The sequence below is a fragment of the Perissodus microlepis genome, chromosome 13 (genome assembly GCF_051167445.1).
Source record: "Perissodus microlepis isolate ML-2025 ecotype Zambia chromosome 13, ASM5116744v1, whole genome shotgun sequence".
NCBI classification, from domain to species: Eukaryota; Metazoa; Chordata; class Actinopteri; order Cichliformes; family Cichlidae; genus Perissodus; species Perissodus microlepis.
In genome coordinates, this window is record NC_140473.1 from 15,516,465 (window position 1) to 15,543,430 (window position 26,966).

At 39.4% G+C, this 26,966-nt stretch overlaps 2 protein-coding genes across 3 annotated transcripts; both read left to right on the forward strand.

Moving 5' to 3' along the window:
• The first annotated feature begins 2,938 nt into the window (after positions 1–2,938).
• pyroxd2 (pyridine nucleotide-disulphide oxidoreductase domain 2) lies at positions 2,939–13,763 on the forward strand. The gene is made up of 16 exons (XM_084948802.1): positions 2,939–3,112; positions 3,438–3,457; positions 3,548–3,641; positions 7,749–7,822; positions 7,932–8,087; positions 8,244–8,397; positions 8,519–8,580; positions 8,658–8,755; positions 8,854–8,995; positions 9,086–9,220; positions 9,300–9,372; positions 9,708–9,861; positions 10,501–10,652; positions 12,150–12,256; positions 12,551–12,671; positions 12,872–13,763. The coding sequence occupies exons 1-16, from the start codon at positions 2,989–2,991 to the stop codon at positions 12,940–12,942; spliced, it is 1,737 nt and encodes a 578-aa protein (XP_084804928.1). The 5' UTR covers positions 2,939–2,988; the 3' UTR covers positions 12,943–13,763.
• A 2,939-nt stretch (positions 13,764–16,702) lies between these two features.
• Positions 16,703–26,513, forward strand: LOC146374921 (uncharacterized). Of its 2 annotated transcripts, none has more exons than XM_084949046.1 (16): positions 16,703–16,911; positions 21,797–21,867; positions 21,960–22,040; positions 22,127–22,183; positions 22,274–22,483; positions 22,664–22,777; positions 23,033–23,078; positions 23,234–23,324; positions 23,427–23,568; positions 23,666–23,770; positions 24,317–24,410; positions 24,525–24,564; positions 24,666–24,743; positions 24,867–24,969; positions 25,070–25,191; positions 25,317–26,513. In XM_084949046.1, exons 1-16 carry the CDS (start codon positions 16,854–16,856, stop codon positions 25,450–25,452), a joined length of 1,548 nt encoding a protein of 515 aa, XP_084805172.1. In that variant the 5' UTR covers positions 16,703–16,853; the 3' UTR covers positions 25,453–26,513. The 2 variants fall into 2 exon arrangements, with proteins under 2 accessions (XP_084805172.1, XP_084805173.1); XM_084949047.1 differs by having other exon boundaries at positions 24,528–24,564.
• Positions 26,514–26,966: the final 453 nt, after the last annotated feature.

Below are 26,966 nucleotides of genomic sequence, written 5' to 3' on the forward strand. Positions count from 1 at the left end.
ATATATTTTTGATATCAAAATGTTATGTGTGAAGTTGTCAACTTTGTCTACAGGACTGTATGACTTCAGTGATGCAACAGAAAATAGACACATTACTTTACCACAATTAATTATTTAAAATACATATTTATCCCATTCTATAGACATTGCTGCGAGCACAGGGATAAATGATGATACAGATTAGTGGAGTTGTGTGCAGCATGTAGGCTGTAGTGTCCATAACAGTAAATGATGTGTAAACATCATAATGGTTTTATGCACATGAATAAGAAGCATTTCAATATGTTTTACTCAATTTTATGTCAGATTTTAAAATAGACAATATTTAAGTACAAATAAATGGATATTCAGTAAACTTTCACTTATATATACTTGCTTTCCATTAAATATTAATGTGGAAATGATCATCTTTTCCATTATTCCAAGATAATATCCAAATTGAGTCAGCAATTCAAATATTAGCATATAACAGACTTTTTTTTTTTTTTTTTTGATAAATGTCAGCTTTTGAGCATTTGACTGTGGGCAACCTGAGGGAGAACAGCAATTGTTGCATTTTTGCAAGAAAATTATCAATATTTATTTGATTTCATTCATTTAATGTTGTTTGTTTTGTGTTTTTGACATTGTGATTTTCTTATTAGTTTTGTTTCCCTTTAATTCTGGACCATTACGTATGTAATAACGATTGATTGATCGATCGATCGATCAATTTTTATGTCCAAACTCTAAAATAAGTAAGTAAGTTTGATTCTTCTAGCACATTCAAAATTGACTAAAGTGAAAACAGGGCTTTCCTTCTTTGAAAAATTACAAATTGTAAATTATTGACAGGGTAATAAAAAGAATATTTGTTATTGTCATGTGACAAAGTTGATTCTGCTTTTCTTGTTCATTAACAGTGAACTTCATCATAAACATTAAAAGCGTCTTTAATTTGATACATCAAGTAAAAGAACGTCATATACTCATTCTCCACCTTCACGGACTGCTTTGAGACAGTAGTTTATGATTAAATTATTGTAAATGCTGAGAGCTCTAACATCTTCACTAGTGAACCACTCTGCCTGGAGGCACATGAATCACTTTTTTTTTTCCATAAAATGGGCTAATTGTGTTTTGGTGCGGAGCTGTTATAGCATAATTGAATTTTCTCCTTTATTGCCTGGGAGAGCCTCTAAGGGCATCAGTGTTAAATTTCTGCCGACAAAGGGGAATGAAGTGTTAATTTCTGCTTACAAGAAGAAAATCTCTTGCCTTGATCTTCTGATCTAGTTAAGGATGATTTACCGCAGACGTTCCTTAAAGGAAAACCAAGCAGACAGCATATCTGGATCATTTCTCTTCCATGAAACTAATGCTACTGTAATACACCGGGGGAGAGGCATGTTAGGTCTAGCGGGAAACTCTAGATCACCATAACACATCATTTCATTTCCCCTACCAAGAGAGTGCACAATCTATATAAACCTCAGGAATTATTTTACACTGTCTAAGCAAAACATAGTCAAAAATCAAAATTATATGGACAAGATGAGAAGATAACTTGCTTATATTCTGCTGTGTTTGGTTGTTTTTGTACCATTTAACACCCTCCATTCCTTAGATCTCCTTCTCCTGCTCCATTTACTCCCTGGATTGTTTCATAGCATGATGTATGGCCTCTTATCCCATTAATGCAAGGTGAATGAACCACTAGGCCAACATGACATCCTCAACAGCAGCACTAGGAAACTATTCTGTGTTAAGAGCTCATCTTAAAGCTCTTAATGTGAGCCCGTACAGTGAGATAACTCAAATACAGCCACAAACCAGCCAAGACTGATGACACTTCTGGATTATCATACTTTTCATATTGAATTTTTAAATTAAATTAAATTAATCAATTTAATCCTTTCAGCTTTTTACATACTAAAAAAAATCTGATTTTTGCAAATTCCCAAGTTCTGCAAGAAAGACTTTATATTTAATATTTTTTATTAAATTGTTTATTTAAACAGGTTGTAGTTGAGATCAAAATCTATTTTTCAAGAGAGACCTGTTTACAAAGAACCATATAGATAATAGATAATACATGATCACAAATTAAGAAAAAAAAAACCATTTGCAATAGTAGTTTGAGATAAATGAACATAACCTTTAAAATATCCCAGTGAAATCAGAGAATGTAGCTTCATAGTTTTTGCTTGTTTGTTTGTTTTTAAGCTTATCACATTTATGCCCAGCAAAAACATTCAAAACAAGTGAACCAGTGAATTAGAGGTAATGTTAATGTGTCCTGTGACTTGATATTGAAAGTATGCTACTGTGTTTAAATTGAAGCAGGGAGCAGAGGCAAGATCCTTGTAAGAAAAATAAAATAAAAAAATAAAATAAAAAACAATATACAATGCTGCTCTTTTCAATTCGCTAGTGAGTCTCCCCACTTTTGAACTGTACGTACAGTACATACAGTGCATATTACCGATGTGCTGACGCGAACTGTGAACCTGATATTAATGGAACAACCCCGCCACCATGTGTTCACTTCCAGAATAACACCAACACGTTTGGCTTTCTTTTTTTAAATTACTTTGGTCATTTTGTGACTTTAAATCGAATAAATATCCACATTAAAATGTATTTTATGTATCCTTGTATTTCTGCTATGGGCGTAGCCAGTATCAGGGCAGAAGAAGGATGTGTACTAAACTTTAACTGTAACAGCGTAAACTCAAACGGGCCATAAGTGTATAAAAACTGCCTCATGTGACAGAAATACCACATTAGCTATCTGTGCAAAGTTCATGTGTCATTTCACTCCCTCTCTTATCAGTACGTCAGAAGTGAACCATTATACATCATATAACTACTATAGTTTACTTCCATATCTCTGTATCTATTTCCCTAACTGATGAGGTCCATAAAGGGTCGCCTCCAGTATGAAACCCGGATCTACTTCACCACAAAAGAGGGAGGGATTGAAGTAGAAGAGTCCAAACTCCTGCCATGGCTCCAGCAGCGTTGGTTAACCGATGGTGGAGGGCTGTGACCCTTGCGGGTACAGTGACAGGCTCCAGGTCAAGTCACACTGCTTTAAAATCAAACTACGACGCATTGGTCATCGGTGGAGGTGAGATTTGTGGACTGTAGGAAAGAAATGCAGAGAGCGATGTATACTGTAATAACGGGCGATAGATTTTGCAAAAACGATAAATCTGAGTTTGTAGGATTGTAGTATAAATAACGTAATTTCGTAGTAAAATAAATATTGCATTCCAAGATAACTGAATTTACTCCGTTTACGGCTGTGCATAGTTTAATCTTAATTATTCAACTTTGAACTCATTACTGCAGGGCACACTGTATACACAAAATATTTTAAAAACCTAATTATGGAACAACTTTTTGAAACTTCGGAATCGGTTTTAAATTGCGTATTTTACATCTCTTTGTAGGACACAACGGACTGGTGGCAGTGAGTTTACATATTTACTTCCTAACACCTGCTTTTGCAGTAAGGTTTCAGTACTGTGGTGAAGGTGATGTGTGCTTTGTATGCCTGTAGGCTACATATCTTCAGAAGGGAGGTCTGCAGGCAGCAGTGCTGGAACGCAGACATGTGCTGGGAGGTGCAGCTGTTTCAGAGGAAATCTTCCCTGGTAGGATTGACTTCTAGCTCAATTAAATATGAAAAAGTATATATTTGTTTCTGCTTCTTAAACTTAAAATACGTTTATTAATTTTGGGGTGCAAGAATTTCCTCCACTGAAAAACTAGTCACAGTGACATTGAACAATCACACACTGATTTTTATGGAAACTATCTAATTGTTTGAAGAAATACAGGTTTTCTCTTATTTGGGTGAACTCACCCTTTACTGGTAATTGCTTTATTTAATATTTATTAAATGTGTGTTATGTCACGTACTGTTCTCATTCCTAGCATTTGTTTCGATGTCTCACTATGGGATGTGCCTTCCTGTGTATTCCTCAGAAGGAGGAGCATGTATCTTAGTGACTAAGATACATGCTCCTCCTAAGATACTAAATTAGTCCACCAATCCTGATCGGCACCAACCTTGAAATAGCTTACGTTATTACCAGTGTTGGGCAAGTTACTTTGAAAAAGTAATTAATTATAGTTATTAGTTACTTCTTCAAAAAGTAACTGAGTTAGTAACTGAGTTACAATATTGTAAAAGTAATTAATTACTTGAAAAGTAACTATTGCGTTACTTTAAAAAAATGTTTAACCCTCTGGGGTCCAGGGTATAATTGGCCATTTTTTTACTACTTTTGATTTTACCTCTACATTACACCTTTAAAAACTATTTACTTTGCCTTGTTTGGTATCATTCTTTTCAGCACAACCTCACGTGCCTGAATTTACAGTTACGGTTTCATTTTGACATACTGTATTAACACAATTGATCTAAAATCAGACAGAAAACATAAAATCCGAGCAGAAAAAGTTATATTTTTTACTGTAACAACCACAAACATGTTTATTGAATCATATTTCATAACTTCCATAACTTTAAATGGAATTAAATGCAATTGTCAATTTTAAAATCCTATGCACAAGTTTTGCAAACAACAAAGTTATTTGCAGCCATTTACCTTTTACCTTTTTTTAAAATAACCATTTCAAACTATTTACATAACAATCAGCTGTTCTGCATTCAATAAGATGCCGCACAAATTATTTGTGCGACTCCAAAAAAATAATTTCTGTCCACCTTAAAGGAGAACATCACAGCCTGATACCTGCAGGTCTGACAGCAGCAGGTGTATCACTCCTGTTTTTTACCTGGAGACAGCAGTCGCCTCATTGTTCTGACACACAACACAAAACTATCCACAACACTACACACTAACTACACAAGACAACACATTAACTACACACCCCAAACACGCTAAACGTCACAGATCTCTCACATCTCAAAACTCGCTCTCTCTCTTTTTCTACAGTCTCTCTCTCTCTCACTCGCCGTCACTCCTAAAACTTCCCCCTCTTCCTAAACAACCAAATGTCATGTTGCCATATTATTTTTGATTGGTCGACATGGTGCATTTTTCCACCAACACAAATGGGCTGTTTTTTTGTTTGGTCATAAGCAGAGAGTGCTTGCTGTCCTTAGATAGTAAACGGGACGAAACTATTCAGGAAAAAACGCCGCGTATATATTGTTTATCATGACTCTGGTTTTACGTGGCCTATCAACACAATTTAAAAACTGGTATATATCACCTTGTTGCTTTGTCATCTTAAAGTAGTTGTGATTGGCTTAGCACGATTCTTCCTCAGTCAAACAGCAGCACTCATGCGATTGTTTTGCCCCTTAGCTCCAGGTGTTGTGCCAAAAAGTGATCGTCTGCCAGAAAGTGATTGCCGCCGTCGGGGGCGCGCGCAGCTGCTTAAAGCTGTAGCGCCCAGATTACTTACGTAGACAGCTACTTCCGTGCAACTGATATAAGATGCGGTAAGCTGAACACAGCTTCAACCATCTGTTTGTTGAAAAATAGCAATGCGACTGCGCTGCATTTTCTTGTTAGTAACGGTAACGGCGTTGTAACGATAGGAATAGTAATTGGTTAGATTACTCGTTACATCACTGGTTACTACATAGGCATTATTCACAATCCTCTTCTCATTTTGGGCCACATCTCAACCTTCTAGGGCTAACTAGCTTAACTTTCCACAGACAGGAGTGTTAGCTAATTCCCATAGCTGTTTTCTCCTGAACCCAAATCGTCACCATAGATCGGGTGTCATACCACTGGAAGTGGTCACTGGTGGTGACAAGGAGGGAGTCACGGAAACCGAACCACAGGCTGGGGCTCACAGCTGGGCCTAGCCACAGTGGCTCTCTGAAGAGAACTCCCAGTCTCCCAGTCTTCCTGGTGCTGCTGGAAGAGGTAACTGCCTCCTGGAGGGCCTCCCGTTCAGCAGCAGAACCGCCATGCAAGGGCCTTCTTCCCTGGATTTTGAGGGCATAGAGAAGCACGGCCTACTCTGTATGCCCCACATGGAGCCGCTAGTTGCAGGCCACCTCCATTCATGGCTGGCTAAAGCCTCCTCCAGGAGCCCCATACTTCCATCGAAGGCAGACCGCTTTCAGTCCATCATGACTGAGAGGGCCTACAAAGCGGTGGCTTTTAGCTGTAATGGCACTGAATGTTTCCCCCATTTTTGTTTCCTACCAGCCAGTGCTATGTGGGGGCATGGCAACCAGACCTGACCCAAATGTCTGGGAAGAAATTACTGTGATCACACATATTTCACTCAGCATGCAGCACTGCGCAGTCCAAGCCACAAGAAAATCCATGGGGATGATGGCGTTGCACGAGCGAGCCAGATTGGTCAACCTGACAAACCTGTCAGAGAGGGAGAAGGAGGACATTTTGGTCATGCCGATCGTGCTTGATGGGATATTCAGCAGAAATATGAGAGAGAGGATGAGGCATTCAGGCTCTGCCTCCCCCGGAAAACTGAGTCAACACCTGCTCCTGCCCCGAGATAGACCTTCACGCAGGTGTTCGTCTGGCTTCCCACTCAATTTGCTATCTCCAAACGAAGGAAGTCCCAGCCACCACCAGTACCCCCACTCAGGCAGGAGATCAGGGCAGGCCACTGAAGGGCTAACCCACACAGCCTGTCAGTCAGTATGCCGGGAGGAAGAAGAGAATGGCCTGACAGCCTCCTCTGTTACCCCAGGTGGAGAAGCTGAATATTTTCCATTCACCTGCCATGTTCTGGAGTGTGTTGTAAGGGCTCTGCTGCCCCATCGACCCCACGCTGATACGCATATGGAGCCCATACACCCAAGCTGCTGAGGAAGGAGACTTTGTTTCAGCAACAGCAGGCTCTGTCTCCGTGTTGAGCCTTACAAGCACACACTCTTGTTTGATAAAGCATGTTCCACTGCCCACTTGTTCAATTCCATCGACCTGAAGGACACATATTTTCACATTCCCATTTACCCTCCACAAAGGAGGTATCTAAGATTTGCTCTTCGGGGTGTCTGTTACAAAGTGCTTCCTTTTGGTCTGTCACTGAGCCCCAAAGTGTTTGCTTGTTTCACAGAAGTGGCGATAGCACTGCTGAGACAAGGGGCCATTCATCTGGCAACATATTTAGATGACTGGCTCTTTCTGGCGTGGCTCACCTGGGCTTCATAATAAATAGCAAAAAGATTGTGTTGGCTCCAGTACAACATATAACATTCCCCAGTTTATCTCTGGACTCAATCAAAATGACAGTTTGTCTGTCAGAGGAGAGAGTGAACATGCTCAGAGCATGCCTCGTTCTTTTCCACCTGCACAAATAGTTCTCTTCTTTCAGGGCTTCTTTCAAACTGAACCCCATACTATGCATACTCTCTCTTCATATGTGTGTGTGTGTACAACAGCTTTATATTTTGTGTGTGTGTGTGTGTAGGGGGGGGGCAGAGGGAGTAGCCAAACAGGCTAGGACCGCCACTGCTGGTGGAGATATATTGCCATGATTGCTTGAAATAAAAGTAGATAACTATTGTCTGGCAATACGGGAGTCTCCATTTCCCATGGTGACACATCGAAACAAATGCTTGAAAAGAGAACGTTGGGTTACTTGCGTAACCCCAGTTCTCAGAGTAGCATGAGTGAGTCGTCTTACCAGGCAACCTTTCGTGCTGGGGATATCGCACTCATGCTACTCTGGGAACCTTAGGTTATGCAAGTAACCTAAAATTTTACTCCTCTAAGAGAAATTACATTGGTTTGCAGGTTTCCGCTTCTCTAGGTGTTCCTACTTGCTCAGTTTGTTAAGACCGCACATATACAGAGACCTGGAGCTCAAGGTACACAAAACCAGAATCACAAAGAAAGATTCTAGATATCATGAGATAATATCAGTCCTCAGCCTCGCTGCAGTTCATCATTTCTTTTCCCCTTTTTCTACAAATTCAGAAACATGGGCTGAAGGTGTATATGAGAGACCCCCATGCCTTCACCCCCATGTTGGAGGAAGGGGTGAGAGGTGCTCCTCCACGTTCTCTCACTCTGGGCTCAGATCTGGCCACCAACCAGATGGAGATCGGCAAGTTCTCACAGAAGGATGCTAAGGTGATTTAGGTTTGAAAATAAACATAATAAGTAATTGTTCATTTAGGCTGATCCAAAAAAATGTTCTTTGCCTTGTTGGACCTTTATTTCTATGTGATACAATCCCACACACCTTTGCTTACTTACATCTTCACCTATTCCTCAACATACATACAGGCTTATCCTGAATTTGTTGCACACTTGGAGAGGCTAGCAGATGCTATGAACCCTCTCCTGGATGCTCCACCTGTAGATATTCCAGGTTTCACTTCTGGATCACTGAGACGGAGGGTGGCTGCAGCTAAAACACTGATGCCCATCTTCAGATGTGGTGGGTTGGTTTATTTATTTTTTAAACATTTTTTATTCTCCAATACTAGCTTATTTAGCAAGTACTTAATTTGTATACTGCATTAATTTAGTCATTAATATTTCCGGCTCTTAATCTAAAGGTCTAAAACTGGGCAAAAACCTTCCAGACTTCTATGAAATCGTAACTGCTCCAATAATGAAGGTTGGTTAGCGATTAAACAAAGTCATTAGTTCCTCTTATTTTTAGATTGCATAGATAACGTGTGTTTTGTGTGAAAGATTCTCACTCAGTGGTTTGATTCTGAGCCACTGAGAGCCACTCTGGCTACTGATGGTGTAATAGGAGCCATGACCAGTCCTAGTAATCCTGGCAGTGGGTGAGACACATTTTACAGCAGCCTATGACAACCAAACTCTCATAATCTTAGATCTAGCTGGACAGAATTACAAGTGACTTGATGGTTTTGACTTGCAGGTATGTTCTCTTGCACCATGTGATGGGAGAGGTGGAGAAGGAAAAGGGTGCCTGGGGTTATGTAGAAGGAGGCATGGGAGGTGTGTCTCAGGCTATTGCTAGTGCTGCTCGATCTTATGGTGTTGACATCTTTACAGAAAAGGTAATCACATTGATTTGATGTTGTTTATTTCATGGATTCATGGGAAATTATGTTCTAGCTTCCCTAACTTCTTGCATTTATCTTTGGCAGGATGTAAGCCAGATCCTGGTTGGTTCAGATGGTGATGCTAAGGGTGTGGTGCTAAAGGACGGCACAGAAATCCACAGTAAAGTTGTTTTATCAAATGCTACCCCATATATTACCTTCAAAAACCTGACACCACAGGTAACTCAGAAAACTGAACATCATTTCTAAGCAAAGCTCTGAACAAAGTCCCTTATTCTGACCTCTTGTATCACTACAGTCTGCTCTTTCTTCAGAATTCATCAAAGCAGTAGACCAGATCGACTACACTTCACCTGTTACCAAGATCAACGGTGAGTCTTTCATCAATCAGAACTTAAAGTTAAGACTCACAATATAATATACTGAGGTAAAAACTTACATCTTTTAGTCATCTTTGGAAAAATGGTTTGTTTTGGTGGGTTTTGTATCACATGTTTAATCCTATGAAGAAATTGGGTCTCAACAGTTGTTCAGCTTCCAGTGCGATGTCATCAGAAGTGCATGTCTTCTGCACGCTCGACCAAAATTTGAAGTTTATTAAGAAAATGAAAGAAAATGAAGCACATACACTGATTCCATGTCATTTTACCTGTTGTGATCTCTTTTTTCTTTCTTTCTTTCTTTCTTTTTCTTTTTTTTTTAACAGTGGCAGTAGACAAGTTGCCAAACTTCTTAGCATCTCCCACACCAGGTGATAAACCTGGACCACACCATCAGTGCTCAATCCATCTGAACTGCGAAAGTGTGGATGTTTTGGAAACAGCATATAAGGAAGCAAAATATGAACGACCTTCAGCAAGGTGAACATGTCTTCGCATAAGTGTTCTTTTAAACATGTCAGATTTGTGCATGCCAAATCAAGCTGAAATGTCCCACTGAGGGAAGAATAGAATAGAATAGAATAAAGCCTTTACAAAGGCTTACAAAGGATGTTCTGGGGAAGAAAAGAAAACTAGCTTTAGTTAATGTTCAAGCACAGATTTGTGCAGTGCACATGTAAAGTTCTTAGTGAACTGGAAAATACAGGGCAAAGTTTTAGGTGCTTGTTAATGAGATAAGGGATTAACTGTGTAGTTGCAAATGGTAGAACGTATTAAAGTGAGTAGTGTGAATGTTTAGCATTTCAACCTTAAAACCTTTGAGATTGTACAATAAAATATCCTTTCTCATATAGTTTAATACAATTTTTTTAGTTTATGTATTTTCAACATATATTTTTCCAGGTTACTCACATAAGTAGTCCACGTGCAGTATCCTTATCTCACAGATAACACTTACTTACGCTTGAACTAGTTAATGTTTACATCCCGCTAAGGATAAAAGAATTCACAGTCAGCACTTACTTGAACATTATCACCCAAATATATCTTTAAAAAATCTTTATCCAACATATTTGTCAATCCATCATCTCATTGCATCATGTTCCTCTGGTCTTGTAGGCCTATGGTGGAAATGACCATCCCCTCTGTGCTGGATCCTACTCTGGCTCCCCCTGGCTGCCATGTGGTGTCACTTTTTACCCAATTCACCCCCTATTATATAGAAGGCAGGGAGTGGACAGACCAGGACCGGGAGGCATTTGCAGACACTGGTTAGAAACACAAATGCTCCACTCTCTGGACTTCTTAATGTTTTGAGCGTGCCAAACATGTTTACTGCTGGTAGATTTAGTTCTAGCTTACTATGGCAGTATGTTTGTTTAGATTCACAGTCATCCAGTTCATAGTAGTTTTAAGATCTTAAAGGTGACTGGACTTCTTGAAGTTTTTTGAAGATGTTCCACCTCCCAGCCACCTACAACATTTCCAAGCACCTTTTCACCATCTCAGCTGTGCTTGTGGGTAACATCGCATCATATCAAAAACTCTACTAACTTCAAAACAAAAGCCTTGAACGTACACTAAATCTACATGAAACCATAGTGTCCTTTGATGTGGTCTTGCTTTTTACTTATATACCTGCAACCAAGGCAGTGGCGACTGTGAGAAACTGATTACAGCAAGACAGCTCCTTACACAACAGAACCAGCCTTACCTCGATCAGATTTGTACACTGTTAGACTTCTACCTCAGCAGCATGTATGTTAAATGCAACTATCTTTTTGGTGTGGGGGGTTGGGTACTGCCATGGACTTCCCATAGCCAACCTTTCCATGAAGGAAGTTAAAAGTAAAGCTCATTGGCTCTTTCAAATTGATAGCACCTAACCTAGCCACAGTAGATATGTGGATGACACCTGGGTCAAAATCCAAGAAGTAGAAGCCTTCAGTATTCATGTGACCTCAGTGGATAGAAACATAAAGTTTACCAGGGAAGATACAAAGATGAATAGTTTGCTATTTCTGGCTGTGTGCATTGAGGAGGATGGAAGCCTCAAAATCGTACTTTACCGAAAACACACACCAGTAGCTACTCTTTAACTCCCACCACCTACTGAAATGTGAACTTAGGGTGATCAGGAACCTGCAACACCAGGCAGAAAGTGTTCCCTCTTATCCAGAAAGGGAAACAATGGAGCACATACAAGTAAAAAAAACTCCCAAAAAATGTGGTTACTCCAACTGGGCCTTCATCAAATCAGCAAAGATGCACGAAAATAAGGTGAGAAACCGACAAGGGAGAAACAGAATGACAAATGGAACCACATTGTCATCACTTATGTAGCAGGTTTATCAGAGGAACTATCAAAGCATGATGTTCCAGTTCACCTGAAACCTCTGGTTGTAGTGAGCCACACCTTTTGTCAAACCTTGGCTCATGTATGGGATAAAACCTACTAGCATTTAATACCTGAAGAAGCCTCCTGGATGAGACCTAAACCCTCTTTAAAAAACCTAAAGAAGTCCAGTTACCTTCTTTTCAAGCTCTAAAGCCTCACTGTACCAGGCTTCAATGACACTGACGGGAACTTTCTTAGACATTTTCTTACTAAATGGAACAATGAGTCAAGTTTACAAATTGACTGGTGAATCTTAGGAATATATTTTCTCCAAAATTATTAAAGTATTCAAATGAATTGCACTCTTTAAATGTCCTGTATGTTGATTAATGTGTTTGAGTGAAAAGGATGTCTGTTTCTGTCTCCTCAGTGTTTGACTGGGTAGAGCAATACGCCCCTGGGTTCAAAAAGTCCGTGGTGGGCAGGGACATCCTGGCCCCTCCTGACCTGGAGAGGATCTTTGGGCTCACTGGAGGGGTAGATACTATGCACTGTGCAACACTTTGAATGTTGACACGCCACTTATTTGTTTGACACAGTCAGCTGTTCACTGGATGAGGAAGTCATTTGCATTATTTTCAGTGTTCAGTCATTAACTGCCTACTTTGAGACGTGGCTGTTGTATAAGCAGTTAATGGTGACAGGCAGCTTTACTACAGCACCTTTGTATGAAGAAAACAGTAATTAACCACAAGGGAGGCTATTTTTCTACTTATAGCCCTGGAAGGAAAAACAAAAGGGAAATTTAAACTTTTGGTCTTGTTTTTACAGAATATCTTCCATGGATCAATGTCACTGGACCAGCTCTACTTAACACGACCCTTGCCCTCTTTCGCAGACTACCGCTCACCAATTAAAGGGCTCTATCTGTGTGGCAGTGGCTGTCATCCAGGTTTGCTTTTAATGCTCAGCTGAACACAGAATTGCAAATAAGGCTGTTTATTATGTTGTACAGTAATAAATACAATGTTAGCTGGTCTTAGAGAGCACACTTAATGAACCTTTGATCTTAAGATGTGCCCATGCCTTCACTGCTGATGATAAATGACGGCCAGGATGGCTAATTTTTCCATGTCGATATGTCATTTTCAGGTGGGGGTGTGATGGGTTCCCCTGGCTGGAATGCAGCCCTTACCGTCATCGCTGACTTGAAACGTCGCTGAGGGCATTATCGGATAACATTATCAATGTGTGGTCCGCTTATCTGTGCACTACATTTCTTTAGAGTGAATGTGACTAGTTTAAAAAATCAATGTCATATTACAACAAAAACCAGTCACTTGTTAGATTAACTTATGATTAGATCATTATGATTTAATAGTTAATTGACTGACGTAATAATACAAATGACATGGGATTAAAAACGACAAGTAGAGCGCAATAAAACAGGTCTGGACAGGAAGGCTACGTGAAAGGTTTACCAGTGGAAAAACACAAAATCAACACCAACCTGTGAGCCAGCGGAAAATTACTGATGCCACCAAAGCAAACTGAATGCAAACGTATTATTAGAAAAACTAATTCTTGTTTTAATTAAACTACCAAAAACCGTGAAGTGATGATACTCATGCACAAAGGAACATTTTACTACTCTATTTGAATACTTTTAAATAAACTGAAGCCATGTCTAATTTCCTTTAAACCATGTATGATTGTTTGTTTCTTATGTTGCATTTGTTTCACTTGGGGCTGATGTCACAGCTTAGAGTGTTATGATACTAAAACATAGGTGTTTTCCAAAAGAAATAGCTTGAAGCAATTGTATTTTACCCACATTATAATATACAATTCTGTTTTAATAATTTTCTGTTGTGAGACATGCCCTGTCCTGTCCTGAAATTAATGGTGGATAACTCACAAAATGTGACCTAATCGGTTTTAAATTCAATCTTTTACTATGTATCTTTTGTTGGTTATTAAAATCATTTTAACAGCTTAGAAATATCTTAAACTCTTATTAATGCAAATTAAAGTTGATTTTTCTTTTCCACACCCTGAAAGGATATTCTTGGGGGTTTTCTTCTTCTTCTTTAAAAAATACATCCATTTACACTGAGATTATATTGACCCTGTGCACGAGAAAATGCTAACTTCCTGGTTTGAGACCGGATGTGGGGTTGTACATTTCCGGTAGCTTTACTTTGTGGTCAATCGCTACTGCGAAGATATACTCCAAAATCATGTCCAAAACTCGAAAACGGAAAGATCGCATTAAGTTACAAAGAGGAGAAGGTGGGAACACTCACCACTGTTGTGTCATAAGAAATCTAATGATCAATTTTGACGTTTAAAGAGTTTAGATCGATCAGTTGTTTACATCACTCAACACAAGCAGAACTGCATTACTGCAGCAGAAGACACATCGTCCACATTCAGAAGCACATCTCTGTATAGTGACTGGTCTTATGATTTAAACAGGCAAATGTTCAGCATTCAAACTACAGGTGAAGAATAGTCAAACCAGATGTTTCCCCGTTATGTCGATATCAGCTAGTCAAGTACACACCTACACAGCATGTTAACAAACCGTGAAAAAAGCCACACAAAAAATGAATGATTGCTGGTAAGGGTTTCTATACATTAGTATTTACGAAGGGTATGTTGTGACTTACCTTCAAAATTACAGTGGTCCCTCGCTAATAACGCGGTTCACCTTTCACCTCGCTTTAGTGCAAGTTTGCACCTTTTTTTTTACGTCACATTGTTTGTTTGTTTTTTTTTTTTTTTAATGAACTTTATTTAGAACAATAACAATGACAATCTCAAAGAGACAAGCGACATTTTAAATCAATCAGAACAGAATCACATCTCCTGTACACCACAATGAAATCGACAATAACTGAAAGAAAACATACATACATACATACACACACATATGTATGTATGTATACATATACATATACATATATATGCATATACACATGCATACATACACATCCAAATACACACATCTACATAATAATAATATAAAAAGATGAATAACCAATACAAAAATAAATAACAATAAAAAAAGAATGAAAAATAAGGAACAGAAATAAAGAAGACAAGGGGGATCATAAAATCTTTAAAAGTGAGGTTCCATAAACAAGACACATAACTTAAATGAGGGGCTAAGAAAAATCAAACTCTTCTAAAAATCTATGCAATTTGATTGCTTGGGGCTTATTTATTAGCTTAAGAGATTTACGGAACAGGGAGAGGTCGTTTTTAAGAGCAGGCCATGAAGGGGGGGATTTAGCATATCGGCATTTATGTATGTAATACTTTGTTATAATAATGAGATTGTTAACTAAAAACTCACTATTTTTGTCCTTAAGGATTACTCCAATTTGAATATTTTGAAAAGACCAAAAATCAATATACCCATACTGGGACAATATTAGGACATGGAGAGATTTCCATAAATTCTGGATTGTCACACATCCATAGAACATGTGCTCTGTTGTTTCCGAAGTTGTTTTACAAATATAACAGTTGTCTAACACAAATTTAAATCTGTCTCTCATAAATTCATTGGAGGGGTAAATATTTTTTGTAGTTCTAAAATGGACTTCTTTAAATTTGGGGGGAATTGGAAATGTTAAATATTTGGTTCTGATCAACGAGATCTCAGATTTGTTATAATCTTTAAAGACGAGTGAATGTTTTGTCCTACCTGGATATAAGGTGTTAACCAAATACCTCCTCAAAAATTGATTATTGCATTTTCCATTAACCAAGTCAAGACCATCTAGTTTAACTTTATGTAAATTTGGAGTCTGTATATTTGAAAAATTGTTCTTTATCGTATTTACAAGGACTGTTGGGATATTCTGTGAAACCTTTTTATAGAGCTCTAACGAGCAACTCCTGTCATATTTCTCATTAAGCCTGTTTAATTCAAGTATATCTCCATTTTCATCCATTATATGTGTCACAGACCAAATTTGTTTTGTCATCCATTCTTCCACAAACATAGATTTCCCCCGATTGAATATCACCCTATTATTCCACAATGGAACATTGTGGGGACTAAAGTTATGTTTAAACATTAATTTCCAATTTAACAAAGCTTGTTGATGAAATTTGGATTTTACGTCACATTGTGTCCTGCGTCCTGATCGCTGCAGACGATCTCCTCCGTGATGTCTCTCCTGTACAGTACAGAATCGCTGCATCGATCGCTAGCAGACCCTGAAGTGCAGTACTGTATGTCCACGATGTCCACCAAACGTTTTGCACCGTCAAAAAAAAAAATTGGCTACTTGATTTCACCTATCGCTGGTTATTTTTAGAACATAACACCCGCGATAAACGAGGGACAGCTGAGAAATATAACATTTGAATCCCTTTTCTCTTTTGCTCTGAGACATGGGAAAAAATATCGACAAGTCGATGAACATCATTTACAGATATATTGGGTAAATGCCCAAGACATCTATAGAAATGTAAATCGCCGCTTGATTCATTCATTTGCTTAACTTGTTTTGGAACAGGGCGTGAATAGGACACCGGAAACAAAGCTCCCCACAGGAGTTTCCGCACCGGAAGTAGCATATGCTAACGCGCACATAGTCAATTACAGCATGAGTGAGCCATTAACTAATAAATTTTTTAAATAATTAATTTATCACAACTGCCCCAATAAATTAACAATGACATAAAATTAATATTCAACAGAATTTAAATCAACTTATTAGTTTCGCATGTGGCTCTTTGGGAAAGTTGTGTTAGTGGATAGTAAATGAGTGTATCTTATAATATTTGTATCTGTTTATAATCATTATAATAATTAAACATGCTATTGCATTAGATATTAAACCTAACGCTGTTAACGTTATTTAAACACGTGGTCCATTGTTAAGCCATTCTCTGATAAGGTCTCAGCCGTTTAGAAATCAATAACAGTGTCCTGTGCCTTTAAGACGCCAGTCAGGGTGGACCCAACGTCGGCGTTAGACGCTCAGGAAGTGGATTAAACCACCAAAGATTCCCGCAGATTCGATACCGATTGTCCCAATGTTAGATACGTGTTCGTGCTAACCTGAACGTTTGGCCGAGCACGTTTATGGGCTATTTAGGACGATAATGCTGGATGGTTGCGCTCATGAAAATCACCAGGGATATATGCAGGCTGTTGGGACTCGGGAGCGGTAAGAATTCTCTCCCACTTTTCGAAACTTTCTAAACTGGTTAGATCTTTCACGGACGTAATAACGAAACGCGTGTGACACGGCACATTTGGAGGACCGCTAACTCGTGAGTTACATAAACGACGTGATTGTGATATTGCTTCCCATTTGTGTTATTCTAATGATCAAACTGAGCTCTTGGTCAAACAATGAAACTTCTCTTGGCAGTTACACCCTCGCCTGTACCGCTTCCAAGTTTGCGCAGTAAAAAAAAAGAAAAAGTTCTCAGAAAATCCAAAACGCTCTCTTACACTTTCTCGCTCACGAAGCAAATAGTTATAAAGTTTACAAGCTGAAGTATACCATAGTATAAAAGACAGAGATAAAGTAATGTGTGCTATAAAAAAGCAAAACAAAGATAAATGCATTCTTCGGTGCGTGTTAGTATGATAACAATGTCTTAGATAGGGGCACAAGCCCCACAGCACAGAACGAGTTTATACGCAGATTGAAAGTACTGTATGAGCTTAAAACATGTCTTTAAATAACGTGTTATGTTCCCACATGTTGTTCCTCTTCTTCGCTTAACATGTTAACAGGTTTGCTTATGTGTGGCTCCTCTCTACAGCTGCTGATCTACACACCTTCATCGACATTTAAAAACTTTTAGGCATGCCTTGCCAACTTTAGCATTACTTCGGAGTATAGGAGTACACATCTGGTGTGAGTAATCTTATTAGCATTTATGGAAAGCGTGGGAATATTAGATGAGAAATACACACAAACAAAATGGGATGAATAAAGTATGTGTTGTAGCAGGCAGCAGTTTCAAATTATGTTTATTTATTAATATGTGAATGTGGGAATTCCCCAGTTTAACATCCAAAAGTAGGGGAATATCTATTTGCAAAAGAGACTGGTTTGCATTCCTTCATTCTTAGATCCAGATCCATACACCTCTGTGAAGGTGTAATAAAGAGCTTAGATACTACAGAACATTGACAGATTTCTAGCATCTTTTTAACAGCGTCAGTTAGTAATCTCACTGATGAAGCAGTTCAGTTAAAGTGCTATAGACTTGGTTTCCTGCCACTCCAACCATTACTGGCTTTGCAGTGGTAGTGTGAGAGTCTGTAGGTGGTGCATATGCTTAATTCTCATAACTGTTCCCAGAGTGAAGGTGTGGATAAAAAGCCATACCTGGAGAGGTGAACGAGGGTCATTGTGGTTATAGACTGCTGCATCAATGTTGCTTTTAGCTGTAATAGTGTTTCTGTATTGTTCAGAGCTCTCTGTTAGCATTTTAGAGGAGGTGGTACTCAGCCGGTCCATCTTTTACTTTTTTGCTAACGCTTTTTTTTGTGTGCTCACATAACTTTTATGCCAGTACACACTAGGGTTATGTTGAACCTGCTAATTCAAAGAAAGCTTTGCTGTGTCAAACTGGCTTTGTAGTGTACCTCCCCTGAGATCTTTAATGATTTTTCTTCTGTTGATTTCTGATGTAATGCAGTTGTCTTCACTCAGTCTCACGCAGAACATTTGTGCCTCGCAGCCATGTACTCTGCAAAAAACAAAACAAAACGTGTGATCGTTTCTATTTCCTACATTGTTTACATGTTTCTGTGTTTAACTGGTTTACACAACCACTTAAAACCACTGGCATATGATTAAGCAGTGCCTGTTTGAATAATAAGGTCATGCTTTCGTGAAGAAAAGTGTGGACCTGTGCAGTTTATTTTCTTGTTAGTCCTCCAGCCTGTGACGGTACGTGATTATTTTGCATTCCTGTGGAAAGAGCTCACCTTTCAGCTGTACACTAATTTAGGAAATTTCCTTGAAGTGAAGAAACAGAGCCTCTTTTGTTGCTCGTGTCTACCGATCTTGTATCACTTATGTTTTTGGAGGACATTCCAGTATGGTAAAAGTTTTACCAACGGCCTGGTTCAAATGAGATGGAGTTGTTAACAGTGCTTATTTCTTGACATTTGAGCAGTGAGTCAGGCGCACACAACTGAAATTCCTTGCTGTCACTATGCATCCTTGGAGGCGCATTGTGATGACAGACTGGCTCTTTAACAAAGCCAGTGAGAGACATTTATATGTGAAGACGCATCCCCCCCGGATGTACTTGAATTCACATGGAATTCCAATTCCATACAATTACAATGACTTTTATTTTCTTATGTTTTTTGCATATTGTTTAAAATGTGGACGGCACCACTAAAGGACAGGCATACACGGAATCAGGAAGTTGAGTAGCTACTTGGTGTGTCTAGTTTTGTTGTATGAAATTCATAACAGTTGAATGTAAAGTGTAAAACTCTCCTGTCAGTGCTTCACAAGTCACAACATGAGTAAGAGACCAAGTATGGGATTTGTCACTCTCTGGAAATCTTTGCTGATCAAATAGAAACATGACACCACATGTATTCCGGCGTAGCCCACTACTTTGCTTCCTTTTGTCTTGTCGTATGTCTGCTGCAGTTTGACCTAAACGACTACAGTTTTGGCTTGATCAAATAAGCTGCCCCCCCTCCCCCAAGCGTATGTACACAAAATCCCACATTTAGAGCAGTGGCTTTCCTTTTTTCCCCTCTTCTCAGTACTCCAGCTTCTCAGAAAGCAGTACTCAGGGCAGCTGTATGTGTTGTGTGGCGGGCTTGTGGCAGTGCTAAAGATAATTATTACTAAATGCCTCTCAAAGACCTCAAAGAAACAACCTGATTTGGCGTCTCTGAGCAATTTTCAGTTCTGTTTCCTTTATTTTATTTTACATGCTTTTCCTGGTGGTTCATATAAGAAAGGATTGCATAATCCTTCCTGTCTCCACCCAGTGTTGTTTAAAAATTTGGCACATCACCACTGGTCATTGTGGTTAGACCGGAATATAAATGAGACAGGCTAACCTAACACACAGAGGACTCTTTAATATAACACATTAAGGTAACTTGAAAATGTTGGAACAGAGTTTTTGTACCCTCCTTTGCTGCAGGGGATGCCTGCTGCTTGCTTTTAATCTTTTCTTGGTTGATAGAGGCTGAAATGAGTAAAGGAAAGAGAAGCGTGCGGTCATATTAAATGATGGTTCTGCCCATCTCGTCTCATATTACACTATGCATTTTCACAGAGAGTTTTTTCCCTTTTCCCCTGACAGGGAAGGAAATTTTAAATGGTGTGTCAAGCTATGTTGCTGAGTGGGGTGGGGGGAAGAAAAGTGTGTCCTTATCTAGCTACATTCTGATGATTATTATTTTTTTAATACAGGGAGTGCAGAATTATTAGGCAAATGAGTATTTTGTCCACATCATCCTCTTCATGCATGTTGTCTTACTCCAAGCTGTATAGGCTCGAAAGCCTACTACCAATTAAACATATTAGGTGATGTGCATCTCTGTAATGAGAAGGGGTGTGGTCTAATGACATCAACACCCTATATCAGGTGTGCATAATTATTAGGCAACGTCCTTTCCTTTGGCAAAATGGGTCAAAAGAAGGACTTGACAGGCTCAGAAAAGTCAAAAATAGTGAGATATCTTGCAGAGGGATGCAGCAGTCTCAAAATTGCAAAGCTTCTGAAGCGTGATCATCGAACAATCAAGTGTTTCATTGAAAATAGTCAACAGGGTCGCAAGAAGCGTGTGGAAAAACCAAGGTGCAAAATAACTGCCCATGAACTGAGAAAAGTCAAGCGTGCAGCTGCCAACATGCCACTTGTCACCAGTTTGGCCATATTTCAGAGCTGCAACATCACTGGAGTGCCCAAAAGCACAAGGTGTGCAATACTCAGAGACATGGCCAAGGTAAGAAAGGCTGAAAGACGACCACCACTGAACAAGACACACAAGCTGAAACGTCAAGACTGGGCCAAGAAATATCTCAAGACTGATTTTTCTAAGGTTTTATGGACTGATGATATGAGAGTGAGTCTTGATGGGCCAGATGGATGGGCCCGTGGCTGGATTGGTAAAGGGCAGAGAGCTCCAGTCCGACTCAGACGCCAGCAAGGTGGAGGTGGAGTACTGGTTTGGGCTGGTATCATCAAAGATGAGCTTGTGGGGCCTTTTCGGGTTGAGGATGGAGTCAAGCTCAACTCCCAGTCCTACTGCCAGTTTCTGGAAGACACCTTCTTCAAGCAGTGGTACAGGAAGAAGTCTGCATCCTTCAAGAAAAACATGATTTTCATGCAGGACAATGCTCCATCACACGCGTCCAAGTACTCCACAGCGTGGCTGGCAAGAAAGGGTATAAAAGAAGAAAAACTAATGACATGGCCTCCTTGTTCACCTGATCTGAACCCCATTGAGAACCTGTGGTCCATCATCAAATGTGAGATTTACAAGGAGGGAAAACAGTACACCTCTCTGAACAGTGTCTGGGAGGCTGTGGTTGCTGCTGCACGCAATGTTGATGGTTAACAGATCAAAACACTGACAGAATCCATGGATGGCAGGCTTTTGAGTGTCCTTGCAAAGAAAGGTGGCTATATTGGTCGCTGATTTGTTTTTGTTTTGTCTTTGAATGTCAGAAATGTATATTTGTGAATGTGGAGATGTTATATTGGTTTCACTGGTAAAAATAAATAATTGAAATGGGTATATATTTGTTTTTTGTTAAGTTGCCTAATAATTATGCACAGTAATAGTCACCTGCACACACAGATATCCCCCTAAAATAGCTAAAACTAAAAACAAACTAAAAACCACCTCCAAAAACATTCAGCTTTGATATTAATGAGTTTTTTGGGTTCATTGAGAACATGGTTGTTGTTCAATAATAAAATTATTCCTCAAAAATACAACTTGCCTAATAATTCTGCACTCCCTGTACAGTGTGGCTCATAGGAACAAGAGTGTAGCTATATATATATCTCAGATGATGATTTCAGTTTGCGTATTTCCTGAAGGTCCTGTGGTCCAGGAGGAGCAGATGGACTGTGGTGCTACAAACCCTGACCCAAGTGCCACCATGGCGCAGGTAAACAATTGGTGTCAGGCTGACAGGACCTAGCGAGGACTGTAAGGATGAGGACATAAATGATCCATTGTTCTGAATGTTTGGTTTTCTAGGATGCATTAAATGGAGAGGAGGAGTTGAGTGATGAGGAGAAAGCAAGACGGAAGGCAGAGCGACGCAAAGCCAAGAGGAAGGTGAGAGGAAAAGCCCATCTTGCTGGAAATCTATATGTCAAAGGATGTCATTCGTTTTCTAAAGTGTACCTGTGCATTCATTTCAGCGCCGTCGAAAACGTAAGAAGCAGGAGCAAAATAAGCAAAATGACAACACTGAACAGGTAAAGATTTTAATATTCTCCTTGGAAGTGCACCCTCCTTTAGCCTCTGTGGGGTGAAAATCTAAATATTCAGCTCTTCCTCCACATTAGGATGACGAAGAGGATGGAGGTGCAGAATCTGAACTAGACGAGAGCGATTCCGAAGCAGAAGCTGGGGGTGAAGACGAGAAGGAAAGGGCACAAAAAGGAGTGCAGAAAGAAGAGAAGGAGGGGAAATCGGAGGCCTGCTCTAAAGATCTTGCTACTCCTGCTATTGCTCCTTCAGGATATCAGGAGACCCAAGCCAGATCTGCTGAGGAGGTTGGGGCACTAGTTTATTATCCATGTGTGAATAAGCCATTGTTTTTATTTTTAGTCATTAGCTATCATCACAGGCCTCAAGACAATGAATTAATAGAAGCGTTTCTAGTGAAAGCCTGTGTGCTTGTAGGCCTGGATGGCACATGATTTAACACTAGTGTCTGACTTTGTGTCCCACAGGAGCCAGAGTGGGATGTCAGCAGTGCCTTCTTTGCAAATGCTGCTAGCCATATCAAACCCAAAGGATCAAGTCGAAAGTCCAAAGAAAACAAGGAGAATGAAGCCAGGAGAGAGGTGAATGCTAACAGATGGTCTAAGAGAAGCAGCTATAGCAAAAACGCCCATATATAATAGTTCTTGCTGAGGTGGTGTTCTTGTGTTAGTTCAAAGTCTGATATGTGGGGAAAGTGGACTATGGACCATGAAAGATTTGATGAAAGCTGTGTGTGTGTTTGTAGTGTAAATACACATTTTCATGAATATAAAGTGATGAAAATGATATATATATATATATATATACTTTTTTTTTTTCTTCTTTGTTTTGTTCAGACAAATGGAACTGGCACCATGACCAAGAAAAGTGCATCACTGACAGGTAAAGAATTGAAACTTTAAAAGTTATTCATGGAAATGGAAACAAAGGCTTTGAGGACATTGATTACACATTCATTCTGAAAGCATGTCAGCATACAGCACTGCGGTCATTTGAGCCTTTGGGAATGTTTAAAAACAAATCTTTATGTCCTGCAGAAAAAGGGATAAAGCTGGTGCAAGAGGGGCAGTATGCACAAGCAGCCATTATGTTTACAGAAGCCATAAAATGTGATCCCAAAGATTACAGGTACAGCTTCTGTGGTCACGACTTGGGCATTACAAAAGAAATGCACATTTCACATAATATTAATTAATTAATTTATTAATTTATTTTTTTAATGTCGTGTAGATTCTTTGGGAATCGCTCTTATTGCTATTACTGCTTGGAGCAGTATCCTCAGGCCCTGGCAGATGCTGAACGCTCCATTCAGCTGGCCCCAGACTGGCCCAAAGGATACTTCCGCAAGGGCAGCGCCCTCATGGGCATGAAGGTTGGTACAAGCTTGTAATAGCTTGTAGTCGAGTAAATAATCTACCGAAAAAGCGTTAAGCATTAGTGTTAACTCACTCACTCTGTGTGTGTTGTAGCGGTACAGTGAGGCAGAAAAGGCTATGGAGCAGGTGCTGAAGCTGGACAAAGACTGCGAGGAGGCTGTCAATAATCTATTTAACTGCAAAGTGCTGCAGTTAATGGTAACGCCTACACACAAAAGCTCTGTAAATGTGACACGTATTATTTGTATGCCTTCTCCCAATGACAGCTGTGACCCAAGGCAGTGCTTTTTTTTTTTTTTCTTTTGTCTTTCAAGTTCCTCCTTTCCACTATTAGAGGCGTTTTGGCACAAACATTTACTCGATGAGCCGACTGGAATTTTGGTGTCAAGGTCACAGTGAACTAAAATCAGTCGACTTCTTGTTAATCTGTTGTATTAGGACTGCTTTAAAGGGATTTTTTTTTTTTTTTTTTTTTGGTAAACATTTGGCACATTTACTCGCACTTGGCAATGATCTGCTTGGATTCTGTACTCAGAGGTTAAGGTCGCTGTGACCACCCCAACACACAATTTATTTATTTTTTAAATTTTTATTTTTATTTTTGCCATACTAAGAAATGGATAAGATACCATAATGTTCAAGGATCAAGTGTACACAGCCATGGTTGTAAAGTCTCTGCCAAATGGCAGACGGATGGCATACACCCTTGTGGTGGTAATTTGAGTTTCTCTCTTTCTTCCTCAGGAACTGGGCTTTGAAGAAGTGCAGAGTGTCTTGCTGTTAGATAGATTTTCAACAGTGCAGGGTGTTCTGGCATATTATTCTGAAGCAGCCAAAGGTAAGGCCAAAAAAGTGACCAACAGTTTTTCTTCTGGATCAAATAAGTTTTAAGCAAAAATCATACAACAGATTTTCCGATGTATTCTCTTGTTGATGCTTTTTCTTTCCTCAGCAGCAGCTGGGAGCACAGATTCATCTGTTGTGCAACCAGGGTAGGTGACCGTGATTGAGCAGTCAAAAATAGAGTTGTTGATGAATTAATTTTTTATTTTTTTTTTTTAAAGCACTCTTGGTGACATTCTCTCTCTTGCAGAACTCCCTGTCAATCCCTCTGGGTGGGAAATGTGACAACTGAATTAACTGAGAAACACTTAAGGGACCTTTTTAAAATGTAAGATCCTATTCTGGTACAAAATGTTATCATTTAAACACAATATCCCTATACGAAAAATGTGGAAAGCTAAGTTAAAACTGCAGTTGTTGACTGGTCTGCTTGTGTCTCCTTGTATTGAAGGTATGGTGAGATTGAGAGTATCCGTGTGCTGCATGAGAGATTCTGTGCCTTCGTTAACTTCAGGGATGCAAGCATGGCTGCTCGTGCCATGGAGAAACTAAATGTAAGTGCGTTTTTGTTGTTTCTCCTTTGTCAGCATTATTATTTTCATAGCACCAGTTATTGCCGTGGGGTTAGATGTGCATATGTGCTTGCTGTCACAGGGTCACTGTATTGAAAACACTCGTTTAGTGGTGCGCTATCCTGACCGCCGCACTCAGAGGTCCCTTCCTATTCCACTCAAGACTTGCCTCCCTGTCACACAGCAGGGAGGCACAGCTGCTGGGTGAGAAGCTAACTGGCTGCTCTTTTTAAAACTCTAGTTAAGAAAAATAATGATGATGATAATAATAATCATACAACAGGACTGCAGTTTTATAACTAATGTGCAACCTGTGTGTCTCTACCCAGACCCCGAAGACGCGGCCCGGTTAACGGAGATGAGTGTTACTTCTGGAGAACCACTGGCTGCCATTTTGGGGAGAAATGTCGCTACAAACATATTCCTGATCAGAAGGGCAAGGACAGGAAACCTTGGCAGCCTTGAACACAGTTTACTCTCTGCCTCATTACTGAAAAAAGAAACCGGGATACGCCGACTGTGCCAATGGGACTGGTTCTTGCCGCACAAGGTTCTCTGGGCTAAAAATATTTACTGTGGCAGACTGGATAAGAATGGCTAAAGGTTCAGAGCCAGCATTCAGGTTCTACTGGAGGGGGGGTAGTCACATGTACCACAAAGGATTTGGACCATGAAGGTTTATATTCTAACGAAAGCCCAGAGTGGATAATTTTTTTTTTTTTTTTTTGTAATAGAAGATTATCTAGAAGAGGGCAACAAAACCAGCTGGTATAGCTTTTGAATAAAAACCGTCATATTCACAGCCTTTTATGGGACATGGGATTTTATTCTTTCTTCTAAGAGGAAGAACCTAACACCTCAAGCAAACAACATAAAGAGGATGTGAAACTGCCTTTGTCTGTCATCCGAAGAAAACTAAAAGCTCTGCCATGTATGGTAGTAATGAAAGGAATACATGTGGATGTCGTTGTCTTTGGGACTTTCCTTCTTTGGACATTTCCGTCACAAACCAGTGTCCCCCCCCCCCTTTTTTTTTTTTCTAAGTAAAATTTAATTGACATATTCTAACTAGCTCGCTTAGGTCTGCAGTTATTGCTGGGGCTTCATTCCTACTCGTTCATGTTCCAGTACTGAAACATTGTTCACGATACCAAAGACATACCTGACATTTAAGTACCTCACCTATGCAGATGAGGATTTTTGTCTTCCCAATAAGCTACAGAAACCCAGAGGCGATGCCCTTTTGCCCTATGTAGCCTTACAAATGATCTTATGTGGGCGAGTGATTATAAATACAATGATTTGACTTGAAGGACTGCAAAGTTCTATGCATCAGTGCATGGATTAGGTTTATATTCAACTTTAGGTTTATTTTCACCAGTTGGCTGTTTTGGGTTTTTTTGTTTTGTTTTATTTTTTGAAAGATTGAATGGTTTCACTGCAGGAGTTTTCTTGACATGTTAGTTGAGATTCCTTGTCCATAGAAAAAGTAAAAGCAACACCTGACGTAATGTAAATGCTGCTTTTATAAAGGCTGTAGTCTTCAGTTTTATTTTTGTTTTTTTGTTTTTTAGTCTGTCTCCAAGATGGATTTTTAACCTCTTGGCAATTTTAAGCCCAAAATGTTTGATGTTCTGAATTGCACGAAGCTTCTGTTGTGAAGTGCTTCCGTGCTGCAGACTTGTCTCTGCTTTGTGGACTGCAGGAGATCTGTTTTGTGGACCCAATTCAAATGTCAAACCTTTGGTGTTGTTGTTGTTGTTGTTGTTGTTATTATTATCATTATTATTATTATTATTACTATTATTACTTTTTCTCAGCAGGAGAATGTTCTTCTTGCTTTGTTGGTACATTTGCATCGTAAACATGCAAAGTTCTTTACATCTATGCAAAAAGTCCTGAACTGATTGTCAGTTCTGTGTCAGAAATACACACCACTTCTTGAAAAGAGAAAAAAAAAATAGTAATGTGCGCACACA

Excerpts from the sequence above, each read along its gene's own strand:
- pyroxd2 (XM_084948802.1), top strand. The coding sequence starts at position 2,989 with ATGGCTCCAGCAGCGTTGGTTAACCGATGGTGGAGGGCTGTGACCCTT. Across the intron at positions 8,088-8,243 it reads TCTCACAGAAGGATGCTAAG|GCTTATCCTGAATTTGTTGC; the intron begins GTGATTTAGGTT and ends ACATACATACAG. Across the intron at positions 12,672-12,871 it reads TGGCAGTGGCTGTCATCCAG|GTGGGGGTGTGATGGGTTCC; the intron begins GTTTGCTTTTAA and ends TGTCATTTTCAG.
- LOC146374921 (XM_084949046.1), top strand. The coding sequence starts at position 16,854 with ATGGTTGCGCTCATGAAAATCACCAGGGATATATGCAGGCTGTTGGGA. Across the intron at positions 23,325-23,426 it reads TGTGATCCCAAAGATTACAG|ATTCTTTGGGAATCGCTCTT; the intron begins GTACAGCTTCTG and ends AATGTCGTGTAG. Across the intron at positions 24,565-24,665 it reads TCATCTGTTGTGCAACCAGG|AACTCCCTGTCAATCCCTCT; the intron begins GTAGGTGACCGT and ends TCTCTCTTGCAG.